Source organism: Alternaria rosae (genome assembly GCF_020736505.1).
Source record: "Alternaria rosae strain MPI-PUGE-AT-0040 chromosome Unknown BKA58scaffold_6, whole genome shotgun sequence".
NCBI classification, from domain to species: domain Eukaryota; kingdom Fungi; phylum Ascomycota; class Dothideomycetes; order Pleosporales; family Pleosporaceae; genus Alternaria; species Alternaria rosae.
This window is the reverse complement of record NW_025763575.1, coordinates 1098702-1116476: the sequence shown is the minus strand read 5'-3', so window position 1 is coordinate 1116476 and position 17775 is coordinate 1098702. Positions and strand designations below refer to the sequence as shown.

Sequence of the window (17775 nt, the reverse complement as noted above, 5' to 3'; positions counted from 1 at the left end):
CCACGGCTATTATTATCGAACATGGCCAATGAGACGACGGCACAACAGGGTTTGCGATCCTTCTGGGCGTAATGCCGCGAGAGAACTTGACGGAGTCGCATCCTTCTGGACCTTAGTGAACCGGTATTATTAGATTGTGGTGTAGTCCACGGCGATTGATGCGGGGTTTTTAGACCGATTGGGTCATTTGAAAGGCAAGCACCGCGGTATGTCGCGTGAGGCGCTTGGTATCATTTATCAGCAAGCGGCGATGATCAGCCTTTCTCTGTAGCTACATATGTTTGCGTGAATCGGAATTGTGGACTGGAATTATTCTTTTGTCGATCATTGCAATGTCGTACAGCGGACCAAGTACCCTGATCATCCTACTCAGAAATTCCGCCAGAGTTTCTGCACAAAGCCTTGCTTCACTCGCGGCTCGGTATGTGGTTCTGTCTGTACGTATTCATCCTTCATATCCAAGTCCTTCCTCATTCCCGTGTCAAGATCAACCTCTTGGCTTCGTCTGAATCTTGTCTTGAATAGGACTTTGTATCCCACAAACATGATCCCGAACACTGGCAGCATAATGTAGGCATCAACAAATGTGCCTGCATCGAATGGGCTCAGGGTGGTCCAGCCCTGGACAAGAGCGAGAAATATGTTGGCAGATACTCCAAAGTAGGCATTCCACGGGTAAGCGAGCGACTTGAAAGGCAACATATCGGGCGTTCGACCTTGTGCTTTCCAAGCTCTCCGGAAGCGAATGTGTGTAAAAGAAATTGAACCCCAAACAAGGAAGGTAGAGACACCGCTCAGGTTGACGATGTAGGAATACGCCTGACCACCTCCCGTGCTGACGTTCATCATAGATATCGCACCGAACAAGTTTGTGAAAACTATTGCGTAAATAGGCACGCCGCGACTATTCGTCCTCCCAAGGAACTTCGGCGCCATCTTCTCTTGTGCCATGAAGAGTATAGTCCTGGATCCAATGTAGATTGAGCTGTTCGCAGCGCTCAAGACCGTTATAAAGATGAAGGCGTTGATGAGATGCACGCCTCCTTGCCATCCAGCATTCTGGAGCGCTATGGTCATAGGGCTTTTGAGTGCGCGACTGGCTCCGTTCGCTAGGCCGTCCGCATTCGAGGGGCAGGTGAGCCCAAAGAAGAAGGCAACTCCGATGTATACGAAGAGGATTCGCCAGATGACTTGTCGGATTGCAAGAGGTACAGCTACGGATGGGTTTCTGGTCTCTGTAGCGGCCACGGCGACTGCCTCGACACCCGCGTAAAACGTTGAAGCGAAAACGAAGACTGTGGCTACTCCACGGAAGCCGTCTACCCACGGGCCAGGGTTGTGCCAGTACCGGAATCCGAGTGCTTCATCCTGCCCAATGAGACCGCCAGAAGCATAGATGATGGCAAAGATGAAGTAAGCGCAAAGTCCTGCAAGCTTAATTAGGGCAAGCCAGAACTCTGCTTCGCCGAAAGACTCGACGCCCAACATCTGGAAGCCTAGGAATGCAAACCAGAAGATGAGGAAGTAGCCCCATAGAGGCACCTCTGGACCCCAAAAGACCAGAATAGAGGAGATGACGTTGTACTCGTTGGCTAGCACGCATGCCCACACCAGCCAGTACTGCCATCCTACCGCAACTCCGAATGCTTTATCGACAAATCGATCAGAAAGCGTAACGAAAGCGCCACCGGTCGGATACAATGTTGTCATTTCTCCCAAGGATTGCGTAATACTGAAAGCGATGAATCCGATAACGCTGAAAGCTATGAGCAGAGATGCCGGTCCTCCCTCTGCGAGAGCGCCACCAGTACCGACCAGAATACCAGGTCCAATAATTCCAGCGAGCGCCATCATGGATAGATGGCGAGTTTTGAGCCCTCGCTTGACTCCACTGGGGTCCATTCGTTGGAAGTCATCGTCGCTATAGTTTGCCGTGGGTGAGGGGTGCTCAGCGTGAGCTTTCGAATCGAAGAGGGCCATGTCGCACCGGAAGATGGTGGTCAGAAGTACAGACGCATAAAACTAGGCATGCTACCGTTATAACCGACCTCCTAGTTTTTACTTGGCGTGGGAACGGTAGATCTGTGACGAATAATAGCGGACTTTGGCTTGGTGCATGTTGCGATTTTCAATGTGGATTGCGCGATAAGAGGATCTGTGTAATCTCGTATCATTCTGGCGAAAGGCGACCATGAGCAAAATCGCTCCAAAGCTGGAAGGCTACACATCGTCCCAACTTTGGACTGTTTGTTGCTGTGTTGATTGCTGGCATTAGAGTAGGACAACAACCGGGTGGCGGGGGCAGAATAGCAGTTACGATAAGCTTGGTCCACCTTAGGCTTAGCTTAGTGGGTTTTCGATCCTTCACCTTGGCGGCACTTTTCCCGGTAAACCGCCACTCTTAAATCCACTAATCCCGACGCCAGCTACCACCCGGCATCACGCCTTCTTTGCCTATGGTTCTGGATCCAGGCTCCCAGCAAAGTACTCCACAGAGGCTTGTGCACGAAGAAAGCAGATCTCTTTTCTCATGAAGCATTCATTGTGATTCGTTATACTCTACAATACTCATTATCCATATATATCCGATTTCTATCATCGATCATTGGCGCTGAACCAGCCAGACCATATATTAACAGGGAGGTAGAGTGTCCTTCACATCTACCTTAGTTCTTGTTGCCAATCTCCATGCGCTTCTTGAGCTTGTAAGCGATGGCTCGCTTCCTGGCGGCGGCACCCTGTGTGAAAGCAACAGATCCACCGAAGGGACCCGCGGCAGCACCGTTGCGGACGCGCATAACGCAGACGTTGTTGACACCAGCGACAGTAGCGTCGCAAGTCATACCAGCAGGCATCTGTACCTTCATGGCAAACTCGGTGTTGGTGGCGAGCGAGATACCCTGAACACCAAGGCCAGGAACGTCCTGAGTGACAGTAGCAGGCTGCATGGCAGCCTCGTCAGTACCGCCTGAGGTACCATCAACGTCGGCAGTAAATGGTCCAGCACCGTCCTGGTTGATCTGAAAGGAGCAAGTTAGAATTGTACAACAAAGGGTGTGAGTGATCGCTTACCTGGCGCAGAGTCATGGTGACGGTACCGTCGTCAGCGCATGTGGGCATACCGCTTGTGGCACCCGCTCCTACTGCGGCTGCAACACGTGACTCTGGCGGGCCGTTGACCTTGTCACCACCTCCGCCAAGCAGTCCAGCGATACCAGTAGCACCGGCCTTGCCGCCAGCACCTCCAGCACCACCAGCGCCTCCACCAAGAAGACCACTGAGGAATTGACGCTTCCTCTGGCCAGCCTGCTGGATGTTGTCCTCGACACCAACACTTCCAGAAGCACCGTTGTTCGCAGGAGGCGCGGCACCCTGTCCCATGAAGGCGCCAACCATAACAGCAGCATCGACGTTGCCGTTACCCTGTGTACGACCAAGAGGACCAGTCTTGCCACTGGCGATTTCGCGGTCCCTGATGATGGCAGTGTCGGCCTGAGAACCGCAGCCGCTGAGGATTGGTTAGTGACCTGTTTCAGGAATAGAAGGTTTAGAGACTTACTTGGAGGAGCAGTCGCGAGGAGTTCCGTCTTGGATAGTCAAGCCCGGCATGGTGACTCCATTGGCGCCCTTGATCTCAGAGACCACACCGTGGGCAGAAACGGCAGCCGCAAGGGCAAGAACGAGAGCTGGTGAGAAGTGCATGTTGTATATGTGTATTTAGAATCGAGATCAACTCGGCGGATTAGAAGATATGGGTGATTTGAAAGTAGAGGTGAAGAACGATAAGCGCCAGGCTAGTGGAGAATGAAGTATTAGTAGAGAAGTTGAAGAGTTGAATGCTGATGATAATTGTAGAGCCGGCTTCAGCAAGGCATCTTATACCTCTTTCCCATTGAGCTGCCTTGTCGATCTACATCGCATCGTATTCTCCATTGGGATGACAGTCGCCCACCGCTCCACCCAGCTCGTCATTGCCATGTACAGGTCGGCATGGAGACAAGCAGGCTCTTGTGTCAAGATGCGTTTTTGATGGTCTTCCGGCAAGGCCAAACGTGCTTGGCGACGATGAGGCGTTTCCCTCCGATACTTGGCTGTGGCGGAGTGCCGATTATCCAGGCGCTGAGAGGTGCCAACGTTCCGATGCGCAGTTTCGTCTGCGCCTGGGGATGAAGGCTAAAGGCGCCAAGGCAGAAACTCTTAATGCAAGATCGTGGATTTGCGAAACGCTGTACTTGGAGTTACAGAATGCCGCTAAACAAGCAAACGCATGTATGTTTCACATAATACCACCATCACATTATTGGCCTATCAGAATATCCAACTCACATTAAACCTACTCCATGTGCTGAAGGTCGCGATCAGTATTGATGAGTTACTCATGTGTGAGGCTCTGTCGTAGTGCTGATCGCACCGTGGTGTTGTTCTTGTGGCCCTCACCAAAAAGAGCAACTCCACCCCGCACGCATGACAAGTCAGACCAAACACGGTTGAATCCGAACATGCAAAACCACACACTCAAATCATCGGTTTCCAATCACTCGCAACTATCCTGTGCAGCATCAGCTTAGGCGAATACTAGTTGCCGTGATCCACCCGCAGCTGCATGATGTTGCAGGCCCGTCGCCACTAGCGTTTCACCAAACGACACGGTCGATCTTCAAACATGAAATGCCTGGTCCCTCAAACTCGAGCCCTGGTAGGATATGCGACGGATCCTGTGATCCGAGGCTGGAGTCAGGATTTTAGATATGGCTGCGATGGTTGGTAAGTGGATCGGTCGAGATGTTGATGATGTGGAGCGGCCAAAATGGGGCAGGCGGCGCGAAAGTTAGCTCTGCACATGAGCTGTACGGAAACTCAGGTATAGAGGTGATAGCAACCTCTGAGATTGCAGAGTCTGTATTTTGCTCGCTTACTATGTTCACGAAGTCTCGAAAGGTCGCCATCAAGCTTTCCCAGAGGAGACCTCAGCAGCAATTCCGTGTGACTGCGAAGTCGCGTTATATGGTTTCAAACGCCAGCAGAAGCTGCAAAGTGGCGATCGCCACAGCTCCAATACCGACAATGAAGCCTGCTACCGCAAAACCGTCCTGCAAACTTTTCTTACAGATTGCCCATACGATTCCAAATGTTCCACCGGATACAATGCCAAAGAACAGCAACAAGCAAATACGCTCGAAGTCCAACCCTTCCTCTATGTGCATTCCCCAACCGGTGTACAAGTCTGGGTCGATGCCTGGTTTCGGAGGCTCCCCAACACGTTTTGGCATTTGCTTGAGACAGATGTCATCATCGAAGCATTCCATTGGTGAGATAAAGCGATGCATGAGGAAGTCGCTACCCAAAGCGGGTATTCGCTCGGGCTTACGTGGGTCGCACGTATAGTGCTTGAAGGTATCTGGTGGCATACCAGTCATAATCCCATCAACCTCTGAGCGGTCGTGTAGAGCGAACTGGACCATTGCGTCAGTAGCAACAATTGTATATCTATAGTGTATTACCTTCACGAAGCTCATACGCTGGGCTGTACGAATGCTGAAATGCCGGAATGCCCATCGAACTTTTCCGTTGTACTCCTTGCGAAAGGCTTCGAACAGCTTGCGATCGCATGTGATACCGAATAATCCAAGGTCATGACGATTAGTCAAAAATCTTTTCGCTCTCATACACAGGAGTATAAAATCCTCGGGTATGTTGATGGCGATTTGGTTTGTTGAGATGTCTGTCGTGGATGATGAACTACTCTGACTCGAATGTTCAGCCTCACTCATAAGGTCTGTGTCTGCTGCGCCTCTGGTAGTCGGGGGAGTATCATTTGCAGTGTATTGCAAACTTGCTGTTGGAGAAGTCGTTACGCTTCCAATACAGGGCATCTTGCCTTTCGCAACTTTTGAAGATGGCTGATCTATGATTACAGGCATGTTGGACAGCCATCCCATAGTAAGTGATTGGCGATAGGTATGCATAGATGTAGCGAGCCATCTCCATATATTCTGGACGGTCATGGAGAAGCGCCTGAATGCGAGACCAATATCAAAGCGTTCGGGTTGGAGAGGATCCCACGGTTCGATGAACCCATCGATACCGACATCTTGAAGACTCTTCAAGAGCTCTTGTACTGACCCAGAACGATGTTCTATGTAGTGATCGAGGCCCTTGTGACCGCAGTTCTACTCATCTGATTAGCCGGGGGCTTTAGAGTTCTGGCACTAAGTTCTGGCCTCATCCATAGTCCACTAAGAGTTACTCAAGAGTACTTACACATGTCCAGAACATCACGTAGCCTCGTATTGCAACATCTGTTGTTTCCAATTGCTCAAAATTGCTTGGCGACCCTACTCGTTCGGCACTATATTCCTTCTTTTCTGCCTTGTTCGTGCGGAGTGATGCTGCCAGATTATGGACCATAGTTAAGTTGGAATTATTGTTGTTTTCGTCGGATTTGTGAGTATCATGTATGAACGTTTGCAAAAGCTCTTCTGCTTCCAACTGGCCGAATCTGGCGGCGATGGCGAGAGGCGTTAACGTAACCCCGCTGTAGGTTGAATCAGAAAGTTGAATGAACGAGACGCTGGTATTCGAAGGAATGCCTGATTCTGGTTTTGTACGGCCATTCCAGTAGTGAGCAGAGAGTATTCTGAGATACGCTTGCCGCAGATCGTCGGTAAATCTGTCCTGAGTATCTATTAGGTTGATGAGCATGTATATGCGACACATGAGATCATCACGTATACTGTCTGCAAGGGCTTGGAAGCCGTCTGGATATCTGTGTGCAAGCATGTGTACTCCCCTTTTGGTAAATACGAGCGTTTTTGGCGTCCCCAAGAATTCTTGGACTATCCAGGAACGGTAAGGCAAAAGTGTTGCTGCTCGTGCTATTGTCCAGTCAGAGACCCAAGAAAGCTCAGCCTTGTTGAACCGGTCACCATGGCCCCTCAAGTTTAGCGCCAGCGAATCGCCTGATGTCCTCCAAGATGCTTCATCACCTTCAGGCAACCAGAGAATGATTTTTGCAGCTTGTGAGTATATCTGGCCCATAAGTCCCACCTGAAAACTCAACTCTTCCTTATCGAATTGATTGATACAAGGTGCATCTGCCCAGAACCGTATTCTTTTCGTGTTATGCCGTAGGCTCAGCAAAAACTTCTGCAGGCTCAATGGAATCGCCAGATCTCCCGTATCCAGCGCTATTGACCCTTTTTCTGTATTGCTTCCCCAGAAGTAGGAAAGTGCCGTATATTTCGTCCGACCAGGCGCTTGGCCGCCGTCGGTTCCTCGCGAAACAGTCTGGACGTCAAGCTGTCCGGCTAATCGAGCCTCCCGGTCTTTGGATGGGTTGAGAATAAGTATCCGGATTTGATCTTCGCCTAAGGGCCTGAATAGGTTGGGGGGCACAAGTGCTTGATCTGGCATATCGAATGAGTATGCTGCACATGTGAAAGAGGATAAAGATAGCGAGTTGTAATATCACTGGAGACTGGGCAACTTCACTCTACATATACAGCCGAAATCCAGTCACTGCGGTGGTTCCCATGCGGTAGGTCAATTTCGCAAGGCTCGGCGAACCGGTCAGATATACAAGCTTCTCCTGGCGCCTCGCGTGGAGCCGATGAACATCGTTCTGCGCCAGTAGATATTGAGGAGTGCGCCACAGTGACATGATGAAGCCATCATCATCGGACCGGTGAAACATTGTCCAATCGTAGTTGTGAGGCGCTCTCAGCCTGGTCGACGTGTGAAACCTTACCCCTCATTCGAGGCAGACAAGCGCATGATGTTATCGCGGACGCGATGTATGACCGCGCCACATCATGGGTCCACGTTAACAGCCCCCGCAGGTGGTGGAAGTAGAAGGCAGGAGTTGGGCACAACATTGATTCACGACGACAGCCTGAGGCGGTCCGCCAGCCTGCAGCTGCGTGATCTGCGCTAGAGCAAATGCGGGCAGCGAAAGGCGCCATCAACATTGACCTTGCTACAATTTGTATTAGAAGAGCAAAGCATTGTTGCGTAATATTGTATTGCATAGCCAAGTTGGAGATACAGTCGTGCTTTTAAACCAGTACAACCGAATCCCAGAAGTATTCTTCCTAATTGCGCCGACACCATATACACAGCCTCGTGTTATCGTGAGCCCCGCTCGATGGTATATACCTAATAATTATCCCCACATTAGTGTCCCATACCTCAAATCTTGATTCGGTCAGTTTTCAGAGATCGTCCTTTTATTCCAATCCCGTGCCCCTCCTCCCCAGACTCGGTCTCCCCCCACTAACACTCCCCCTATGCATTCTCGCCCCTCCGCCACCATGCATCATATCCAGATCAACAGGGGTACCCGCGCCCAGCGCAAAACCATACGCCTCAGCTCCCTGGCCCGCGAAAACTCCATCGTCGCCTAGACTATGTTGCGGTGGCGGTTCTACATTGAATGGCACGAAGTAACTGCTCATCGGATCGAAGAAGTTGTTGTTGTTGTTTGCATTGTTGCCCAGACCCATGGCTTCGAGGTTCCAGAAAGAGTTATTGAAGTCGGTCGCTAGGTCAGGGAAGGGCGAGAGGTTCGTAGGATCCATTTGATGGGCGTGCGAGGGGTGGATCATCGTTGGTGAGGTGTTGATGAGTGGAAGCGAGGGGTGGTGAGGGTGCTGTTGGTGCGCGTGGTGGGAGCCTGCGAAGTCGGCGAGGAATTGCTGGGGTGAGGTGTGTTGTTGCTGTTGTTGGGCGAAGAGAGCAGCGGGGTCGTAGCCAGCGGCGATGGCGGCGTCTATTGCGTCTTGCGAGGCCATATTGATGTTCATTTGCTGCTGCGCTTGCAGTCGAGCGGCATGGTTTTGCTGAGATTGGCTGTTGTGTCGTTGTAAGCGTGGAAGATCCTGTGGGTTTGCCGAAGCGAGATCGGCAGGTTTCGAGATGGATTTCGACTTGTTCTTGCGCGCTTGTTTGCGTTGTTGGTCGGTTTTTGAGGGTGGGGATAGCGATGCGAAGAACTCTTCCACACTCTGCAGGTCACTCTTGTGCCCCAGAACAGCATCAGTACCTGGCTCGTTCGGATTTGACTCTGCTGCATCTTCGTAGTCCGTTTTCGAGACACCGTGCGGGTATCGATCGAACCAATCGCCATATTGGAAGATGCTGCCCTTCTTCTTCTCGCCACTCGCATTCGGCCCCTTCAGCTGCGCGTCGGCGTGTTGACGGTACAGCTCCTTCAAATTCTCTGCGATGTAGTGGAACATGCCCCAGTACTTCTTCATCTTCGTCAGGTATTTGACGTTGTATGCCAGGTACTTCTTCGATTGCGCTTCCAGCTTCGGGTTCTTTGAGAAGACCCCATGGACATGTACGGTCGAGGAGAAAAAGGCTGAGTAGCCGGCGAATGGTGCGACGACGTTGTGGTCCATGGCTTCGTTGATGAGTATCGAGATCTGGTTCGCGGCGTCGAGCGCGGAGCGGGCGGACTCTGTGAGGAAGTCATGTGGCATGTCCTTCGGCGGCCTGCTGCCTGCGGTCGAAGGTAGCGCGAATCTGTGCATGAACAGCATGATCTGTTGCCATAATATGTGAAGATACAAGTACGAGTTCGCAGTCTTGCCGATAGCATGGCTCTTCAGGTTCTCAGGGTTGTACACGAGCATCTCAGGCAATGCCGCCTTGAACTCTTTCGCCTCTTTCTTGATGGCGTTGTAGGTCGAATCGGCTGACCACATCGGCTCTGCTTCGCGTTCCTTTCCTCCTAGATTCATGTACTTGATGAGTTTACCCCATATGCAGACCAACCGTATAGTGTACGCCGAGACGCCCATGTTGTCGCGCGGGTTCGCTAGTTGACCGCTGTCGGGTGGAACGGGGTTCGGCACGTCGCCTTCTAAGTTCTCGGTGGGCGCGTGTATCTCGTGTACGTATAGGTGCTCTTTGACTGGTAATTGCACTTCGATGTACTGTTCGTGTACGAAGAGCGGTCGGTCGGTACCGGAGGAGTTGAAACGGTCCATCAGGAAGCAAGACCACATGGTCCGCCGCCGTATTTCGCGGTCAGTAGCGCTCAGGGGTTTCCTGTCTGGCTCGTTGACCAGCGGGTCGTATTCGTTCTCCTTGTGCAGTTGTAGTGCGTATGCCATCCTCTGCGCCATGCCACCAAACATCCAACTTCGTCCGCCTTGACAGGTGCCAAACTCATGAAGCCCTAGCAACAGGTAGACTATCAGGATGGTAATGTTCGGCGCGTCGTATCTTTTTAGGGCAATCTCGCGCGCTCGTTCAGCCCAGCTGTCGCCCCGCAAGAAGCATGGCTCTGTCCGTAGTTGTGGGTGATTCGAAAATCGTGCCGATATGGCGCACATTGCTAGTATTAGTACCGGCGGAACCTTCCCAGCTGCTAGTCTTCGCATAAAGCTCGGCTTGTGCAGGAGTGGATAGCTTTGTCCGTAGACAAAGTCAAAATACACCTCAGCCAAGTGTTCTTGGATCTCTTTCGACGGCAAGCTCTCCGCGCCTTCCGTGAGAAGCTTGCTTTCATCTGATTCCTTGCCGTGCGATGCCGACCCAGCGATTTCCGGGTCTCCTCCCTTTGCTTTCGACCATTCGTCCAACTCGTTGCCAAAGGCTTCTTCTGCAGCGCGTTTCTTCGTGGTGGGTGTTTTGGGTGGGGCGCCGGGGATAGCGGGCTTAACGACGGATCTGCCCACATTCGCAACTGAAGGTAAGCTTTCCTTTGGTATCAGCTTGATGACACGATCCTCCATGCGCTTAAGCCTCTTGTCCAGCATCGCCATATAATCCGTTCTCGGTGCAGCCTTCCTAGTGGTGACCTTGTAGACGCATGGTATCCGACTCCTCAGGCAGTGTTTGCAGGCTGGCTTCTCGCCTGAGCAGCGAATCTTTTTCCTCCGACATGCGATGCAAGCGAGAGGCAGCCTTTTCCTCTCCTTACCAGCCTTTGTCTTCATTTCGCTCCAAAGTGGCGGATCATGCACATCGTCCTTGCTCCTTCGCGATGTGGTCGAATGGTTTGTGCCGTCATTGCCGCTGTTCATGGCATGTGCCGAAGCATCGTTCATTGAGTCTCCAATTGCGAGCATACCCATGGCAGGTGCGCTCTCGGGACTGGTGTTGTTTTCGTCGCGGCCGGGGCTTCCTCCAATGCTCATCCGATTTGGATGCGCACTCCCGCCACCACTCATACCCTCTTCGCTCATGTTGCCGACGCTGCCTCTGTGGTCCGCGTATCCAGCCTCAATCTTTGGTTGTATGCCATCGAAATTGGACGCGAATCCTTGGCTCTGCGCAAACGTCATGTCGAAGTCGGAAAACGAGCCCATAATATTCGTAGGACTAGTCCCAGTCGCATTCGGAGAGGCTCGAAGTTCAGGCAGGCCGAATTCAGCCAGCATGAGCGAGTCGTCGTTGTCGAAGCGCGCGTGCGAGGGCGTGGCTATGGAGGTTGCGGTTGCGCCGGAGTCGGCCATGTTCTCGACGACTGCCTGCCGTCGTTGAGCTGTCGCGTAGCGCCGAGGCAGCCAGTCTTACATCAGGTTCCAAACTTCAAGATGAGAAGAAGAAATATTTCATATGCGCCTGCACCCGAGGCCCCAAAACAACATCGCAGGCAGAATCAGGCGTCGAGACGTCCAAACGTCGTGTGCTTGGATCGGAACGCCGGCCGAAGAAGGGGAAATGGTAAGCTCCGACTTCTCCACAGGATAGTTACGGCCCTTGCTTGGAGTCCAGTGGGGGCGCTAGTCTCTATATCAAAGCGCGAGTTGGGTATGTGGGGAGGTGGATTGAGCGTCAGCGCGCGCGAAGGGAGCAGAGAATCAGCACGCAGCCAGGGCGACACAACTCTGGGGCTGGATGAGACGAGAAACGAGGTATGACGACGGTAGGTGATGTATGAAAGCCTTCCAAGAGGTGCTTGCTGCGGCCTATCCCTCCGCCTATACTATGGCTGCATTCCCCATGTCGCCTGGACAAGGGACGGAAGCATGGCCATGTAATGGCGCCCTTGCGATTCGTACGCTTGCCTCCCGTCGACGTCCGATTAAACCGCGATCAAACTCGTCGGCCCACTCAAGTCACTGGCCGCACGTTGGCCGATGCAAGCCACACAATCCTGCCCTTCCCCACATGGCAATCCTTGCACGTCGAGACCCGGTGCTGATTATTCAGACATCACAAAGCAGTTTCCAATGCCACCTAGGCCTCGAGCGGACCATGATCGACGCCCAGGCTGTAAGCTGCCTATCCTCATAGAACAATGTGAGGCGCCTCATACGCACATATATAATGTATAACTCGATACTGGCTCTGCACATCACGAGCGCATCTCCGTGGAGCCAGGTGCGCTTGGCTGGCGAGCCTGACGGCGGGACCCGTCGTGTGCCAGGTGGTCGCTATTCTGCGGGGCGCCCGCCCTGTTCAACGTTACGACACGTTAGACGCACGCGAGGTATATGAGCTCTTCATTGCGCCTCTATATAACCCATATGTCTTATTTTCCGATTCGACCACTTGCGTCCAATCTCCGGCCTCGCCCTTTTGCGCGAGACTGTGCGCCGGTCGCTTAAGCCTGGTGCCACGATGTTGCCTACAAACATGTGCGGCGGGTGCATCACGAGGGTAGTGCACAACCATCTCCATCTAACTTGGACAAGTGGACCATTCGCAAACTAAGGAATGCGACTACCACCGGGAAAATGGGTTTCAATATTTGGGGCGCATACATACATGTTCATCGTCAGGACTAGAGGCAGGCATCTGTGGGCTTTTCGTCTCGGGTGCGTCATCGATTCGCGCGTGTCGACACGACTAACCCCCTGCCCCCAGTTTAACGTTACGGACTGAACCATGACAGGCCTTCTAGCTGGCTTCCGCGAGCACGGTCCAGGAATCGTCTAATTATTTGAGATAACCCATCTTCCCTGGTTCGTAATTGCATTTGTCTTGTGAGGGGGCCATTCTACACACATCCCTGCACGTCACCCTCATAATATGAGTGGCTGATTTATCCATATTTCTTCATCTCGTGCTGTACACTTGACCACGCGCACATGGGCAAACCTCTCAAACGTATCACTCGAATGTTATTCATCCCATGGTTGCTTCGCTGGCACTACACGCTGCGACCCTAGGATGAGGTCTGTACATCGTTGGGGCCGTATGCAGCCCGATCCGAGGTTACCGATATTCGATATTGGAAGCGCCTATACGGTCATACGCGACAGCCGATCGATCCAGCAAGATCAGTATATCCTGTTGCTGAATCCTGAATCCTTTTCATCCCACGCATAACGATTCTGGTGGTGCCATATGTCATCGAGTAATTACTAGGGGCGGCCTTGTTACCCATTCGCCAACGCCACAGACGTTCATCCGTAGTTCTGTGTACTGTACCCAGATTGCTCCACATCCCGATGGCGCGTACCCGATGCGGCCACGCACGACTGCATCAACTTAAACGACCGAGCCAATATCACGACTAGTCTGGGAATGAGGGTCCGAGGGTCGGAACGCAGGTAGAGTGTTTACTCTTCACGTTGACGTCGAACGAATCTTTGCTGCTACACCTCGTCGTCACTAACCGAGTCTAGAGAGAGCTTTGCTATTCTAGAAGGCGACCATTGGATAGCTTCAATATTGAGATAGGTAGTTCATTGACATGGAATCGTAAATCTGATCTAAGGTCATCTTGTCAGGAGTTAAGCACCCAGACAGCCCGAATCATCAAGTCAATTCACCAAGCTTTACACATCATAGTACCACATGCAAAGAGTGACGATTTTCATTTCCAATCTCCTCATTACAACCCCTCTAGCAGAGTTACATACAAATGAGCGACAGCGCTATCATCATCACAAAAGACACCGCCATCGTTAGTGTGTATCACTCGTCCATCCTCCACTTGCAAGAAGTCATCGCCCTGACCTAGGACTCATTCTACGCAGCCACTCGCAGACATGACGCATCCAGCTTTGGTGACTTCAGCCTCAGCTGCACCGCTGTATTTGCCGTAGTTTGAGTAGGGGCTAGAAGGGAATCCTGTTAGTATGGATCCGGCATATAAATACGTGAATAATTACAATGAACAAAGAAGAAGAGAATGCTGGATGACCAGGAGAGAGTGGTCCGAAGAAGAAAGAAAGAAAGAAAGAAAGAAAGAAGAGAAGAGAAGAGAAGAAGCTTACTCATAACGTTGGTACCAAGTATCCCCTGCAGTCTCAACCTCTTTTGGCGCGCCACGCCTTTCGCTGCTGCCATCGTTATGCATCATATCCTTGGGCATATTCATCATATGGCGCTTCATTGTGCCGGTGTTGACGTTCACCTTTGCGGCTTCGGCATCACTTGGAGGAGAAGGGGGAGGAGCAGGATAGTCGCCGTAGGACTCGTAGTATTTGCCGTATTCGGTGTAGCCTTCTACCTTGGGCAGGGAGTTGTCTCGCTTCATGTTCGAGGCTGATTCTTCTAATGGGAATCAGGAGTGCTCTTGTGTTCAGGGTTGCAGGGTAAGGCAACGTACCTTGCTGGCTCTTCGCAGCCTCTGCTTCGGCTGGTGCACCATACTTCCCGTACTGATAATACGGATGATAGTCGGCGTAAAGCTTGTAGTTGATATCTTGGGCTTGATTCACGGAGTCATCACTCTTCTTGTCGAGCGGCATGGCTACCGCGATGGTAGCGAGACCCATGAGAACCAATTCGAGATGCATGGTAGGGAAAGACCGGCTGTGAGACAACCGGGAGTATCAAGGATATCGAGGAAGTAACCTTGAGGGAAGGCTGCTGTGGTGAGTGCCCGTTTTCGCCACGGGAGTCACCTTTTTGTACATGTCGGCTTGCGGTGTCTATGGAGTACAATCGCGATACAGGGGCTAAGTGTAGTGAGCATGGCGTAAGGTTTCATCCGTATGCGCGTAATATTGTATCTGCTCGCGTTTACAGTAAACATCGGGAAACCACGTACCAGATAGCTCGCGCAGGTGCAACGAAGTCGTTCCTAAGTTGCGCAGAGAGGCCTTTGGTACAGTGATATCAGCCAGGAGTCTTGGGAAGCTATGGTTTAGATGCGCGCATCAATACACACCGCCTTCAAATGAAGCAAGCAAGACGTAATGTTCCGGTAAGAATGTTCACTGGTAGATTAGTGGAATCTGCAGGATGGGTGTAGCTGTGCATCGCTGCTATGGAGTCAGCGTTAGGTGTCCAGACTAAGTCGGAACAGTTAGTTCAGAGTACATGCTTGCCTATCCTAACCCCAATTCAGTATCAGCGCAAAGCTCATCCCGATGGCAGCAAGACAGGGCAAGTCATCTGGTCGACTTATGCTAGCGTTGAGGTACCTTTACGCAGGTTCGTCAATAGTACTGTACGATAGTGACTAGCAAGAGGATTGCTGCCTCAACACAAGCAAGCTGGAAATGGTGAACGAATATGGAAAACGTATGATAGGATGTGATGCTGCTAGCGGAGTGATACGTGTTTGACATCTCTGACGGTCATCACAGTGTCACTACTTGTCCTACACGGCCGGGTCAGTCGTACTCGTCTCCCACTCGTACCAAAGGTCGTGCACGACAAATTATGGGGAGAAGTGATGTTGAGGCCCAATCGTCTGGTAAAGTGATTTGAGAAGACTCGCATCCCTTACTGCGAGAGCAGACCTGTTGCGATTTTCCCACTTCTTTCCCATCATAGACCAGTATCCTAGTTGAGAACGTGTGCATTCTGAGCCGCAGTCTTGTCATGTTTTATATCCTCCGCAACCGTCCTCGGCACGAGCGTTTACTCCAACACGACTCCGAGAGCCATGACGACGACACTCTTTTGCCTGGCTCTCCCTCGTCGACCTCGTTGACTCTCAAATCGCCAGCATTTGAAGGATCGAGCCGCAACGTACGAGTCGCAGTGAGGACTCTCATCGCATGTACCATCGTATATGTTGGTGCTGCTCTGTGGATTGCTTTCACAGTGAACAGGTCGGCTTTTATTTCCGATCCAGACGACTTTTGTATCCATCATGTCTCGCGATATTGTATGTAATAGGATTGCGAAGAAGACATGTCCTTACTGATGAAACCAGCACCGGTCGTCCGAGATGTGAAGCCAAATTGGCACACGCAATTGTTCAACGGCAGCTTCCTGCACCAGAACATATATCGACAGTCAGCAGGACCAGAGGTTGACGCTGCATGGGATGCACTGGGTGTCAACTGTAAGTCATTCATATGGCAACATCAGCGACGCGCACAACCAGTTCTGATTACCATGCAAGATCGAAGTGTCGTGATACCCGAGGACGAAGCTGAGCGAACAGGATTGCGTCACGACCAGGTGAAGGTCAGCCAAGAGTATGGCGGTGGCTTCCCAGCGAACGTGGAAGGTCTCCACCACCTGCACTGTCTGGTATGCAGCAAAATCCACCTGTGGATAGCACATCACTAACGTTTCCAAGGACCTTCTCCGAAAGACACTACATTGGAATTATGAGTATTATTCAGCTCAGAAGGAGGGACCTTTCATTAATAGCGGGTACATCGTGCGCGTACACACGACGCATTGCTTGGATATACTAAGGCAGGTCCTGCAGTGCAACCCAGACGTCGGGGTACTTGGGCAGGTGTGGTGGCAGGCCGACACTATGCCGGACCCGACACCGTTTGTGGACTTCAACACGAGGCACCGGTGCCGGGACTATGAGCAGGTCCGACAGTGGGCGGAAGCGCATCAGCTTCCACCAGGGACAGAGGTGAACATGAGCCGTTTCTACGAGATGCCGAAGCCAGGAGATTTCATCTTCCCTGAGATCCCATGAGGATCGTAGATGCTAGGTATGTCAGTGGACGTAGCTGAAAAACTTTCGGTCCTTCGTAGCCGTATGCACCATCTCGTATGTGGGCTTTTTGTGATAGCCTGGTCAATATGCGCTGCGATAGCAGATGTGTATGACGACTGGCGCAACGCCCTGTTCAGTTCTGGCGGGGCTTGACAACGCCATCGTGCACAATATAGTAGACGACCGTGCTGTCCGTGTCTACTGACGCTAATAGTACGCGCTTGGTTGTTCTCCATGGGTTGGTAGGGCGATCCCCCTCTACTGTCGACGCGTCTGCTGCAGGCGGGACCATAGTGATGGCATCGAAGACGTGGGCCAGCCGACGCAGCGTCCACTTCTCGTTCAGCCTGGTGGGCAGTATCCATTCGCGCTCAGGCTCTGCCTTGACCTCCAAACCACCTGCATCGCCCTCAGCGCGCGCCTTCCTTTCGCGATCGGCCTTCTTCAGCAGCTCCACCTGCTCATCGGGGTGTACGTAGAGGCGGCGCGGGGGCAGGCCAGAGACCAGCGGACGGGGAAGGGGCTCGTGGGTAGTCGGTGAGTGCGTGTGTACGTGGAGGTCGGACCAATAGTGCTGGTACTGGAGGTTGTGCAGTATCTGGCGGGCGAGCGATAACTCATTCGGAAGGTGGCTTGATGCTGCGGCTGCCTCGGGAGCGATTGATACGAACGTCTGCAGCGCGGCGGGCGCAACGGCACGTTTCATCTCTGTCGTTACGGCGACTGTCGTCATGCTGGAGGCTGGGCGCGGAGAAGAGCTTGGGGATAATTGGTGGTGCAAGGTTTCGCACGTCGACGAAGCTACTCGGTTGTGGAAGGAGCGAAGATCTCAAAAACCACCCCGCCAGTCACACGAAGGCTGCCGAGCGACTATGGGAAGGGGCGACGCGGCCTAGGCAGCACACAGCGCCCATTCTTATAGCTTGTCCAGTTTGATTGTTTTCGCA

General features: G+C 52.2%; 7 protein-coding genes across 7 annotated transcripts; 1 reads left to right on the top strand and 6 right to left on the bottom strand.

The window, feature by feature from the left end:
• Positions 1 to 217: 217 nt before the first annotated feature.
• Positions 218 to 2346, bottom strand: BKA58DRAFT_192516 (histidine permease). The gene has a single exon (XM_046165642.1). It carries the CDS (start codon positions 1978 to 1980, stop codon positions 370 to 372), a length of 1611 nt encoding a protein of 536 aa, XP_046024235.1. The 5' UTR covers positions 1981 to 2346; the 3' UTR covers positions 218 to 369.
• On the bottom strand, positions 2324 to 3846 carry BKA58DRAFT_192542 (uncharacterized protein). The gene is made up of 3 exons (XM_046165643.1): positions 3560 to 3846; positions 3073 to 3508; positions 2324 to 3020 (listed from the first exon to the last, which is right to left on the bottom strand). Exons 1-3 carry the CDS (start codon positions 3700 to 3702, stop codon positions 2667 to 2669), a joined length of 933 nt encoding a protein of 310 aa, XP_046024234.1. The 5' UTR covers positions 3703 to 3846; the 3' UTR covers positions 2324 to 2666.
• Positions 3847 to 4864: 1018 nt separating this feature from the next.
• Positions 4865 to 7612, bottom strand: BKA58DRAFT_386684 (heterokaryon incompatibility protein-domain-containing protein). Its single transcript, XM_046170494.1, has 3 exons — positions 6262 to 7612; positions 5502 to 6170; positions 4865 to 5453 (listed from the first exon to the last, which is right to left on the bottom strand). Exons 1-3 carry the CDS (start codon positions 7411 to 7413, stop codon positions 5001 to 5003), a joined length of 2274 nt encoding a protein of 757 aa, XP_046024233.1. The 5' UTR covers positions 7414 to 7612; the 3' UTR covers positions 4865 to 5000.
• A 107-nt stretch (positions 7613 to 7719) lies between these two features.
• Positions 7720 to 11465, bottom strand: BKA58DRAFT_412136 (zinc finger transcription factor 1; the record flags this gene model as incomplete). The annotated part of the gene is made up of 3 exons (XM_046172336.1): positions 7720 to 7742; positions 8273 to 9064; positions 9095 to 11465. The coding sequence occupies 3 exons, from the start codon at positions 11463 to 11465 to the stop codon at positions 7720 to 7722; spliced, it is 3186 nt and encodes a 1061-aa protein (XP_046024232.1).
• Positions 11466 to 13899: 2434 nt separating this feature from the next.
• BKA58DRAFT_192476 (uncharacterized protein) lies at positions 13900 to 14987 on the bottom strand. Its single transcript, XM_046165641.1, has 4 exons — positions 14960 to 14987; positions 14516 to 14867; positions 14181 to 14460; positions 13900 to 14021 (listed from the first exon to the last, which is right to left on the bottom strand). Exons 2-4 carry the CDS (start codon positions 14703 to 14705, stop codon positions 13928 to 13930), a joined length of 564 nt encoding a protein of 187 aa, XP_046024231.1. The 5' UTR covers positions 14706 to 14867; positions 14960 to 14987; the 3' UTR covers positions 13900 to 13927.
• Positions 14988 to 15449: 462 nt separating this feature from the next.
• On the top strand, positions 15450 to 16884 carry BKA58DRAFT_459073 (uncharacterized protein). The gene is made up of 4 exons (XM_046174704.1): positions 15450 to 16027; positions 16076 to 16207; positions 16268 to 16398; positions 16448 to 16884. Exons 1-4 carry the CDS (start codon positions 15739 to 15741, stop codon positions 16805 to 16807), a joined length of 912 nt encoding a protein of 303 aa, XP_046024230.1. The 5' UTR covers positions 15450 to 15738; the 3' UTR covers positions 16808 to 16884.
• BKA58DRAFT_192410 (Sen15 protein-domain-containing protein) lies at positions 16841 to 17773 on the bottom strand. The gene has a single exon (XM_046165638.1). It carries the CDS (start codon positions 17559 to 17561, stop codon positions 16962 to 16964), a length of 600 nt encoding a protein of 199 aa, XP_046024229.1. The 5' UTR covers positions 17562 to 17773; the 3' UTR covers positions 16841 to 16961.
• Between the last annotated feature and the right edge of the window lie 2 nt (positions 17774 to 17775).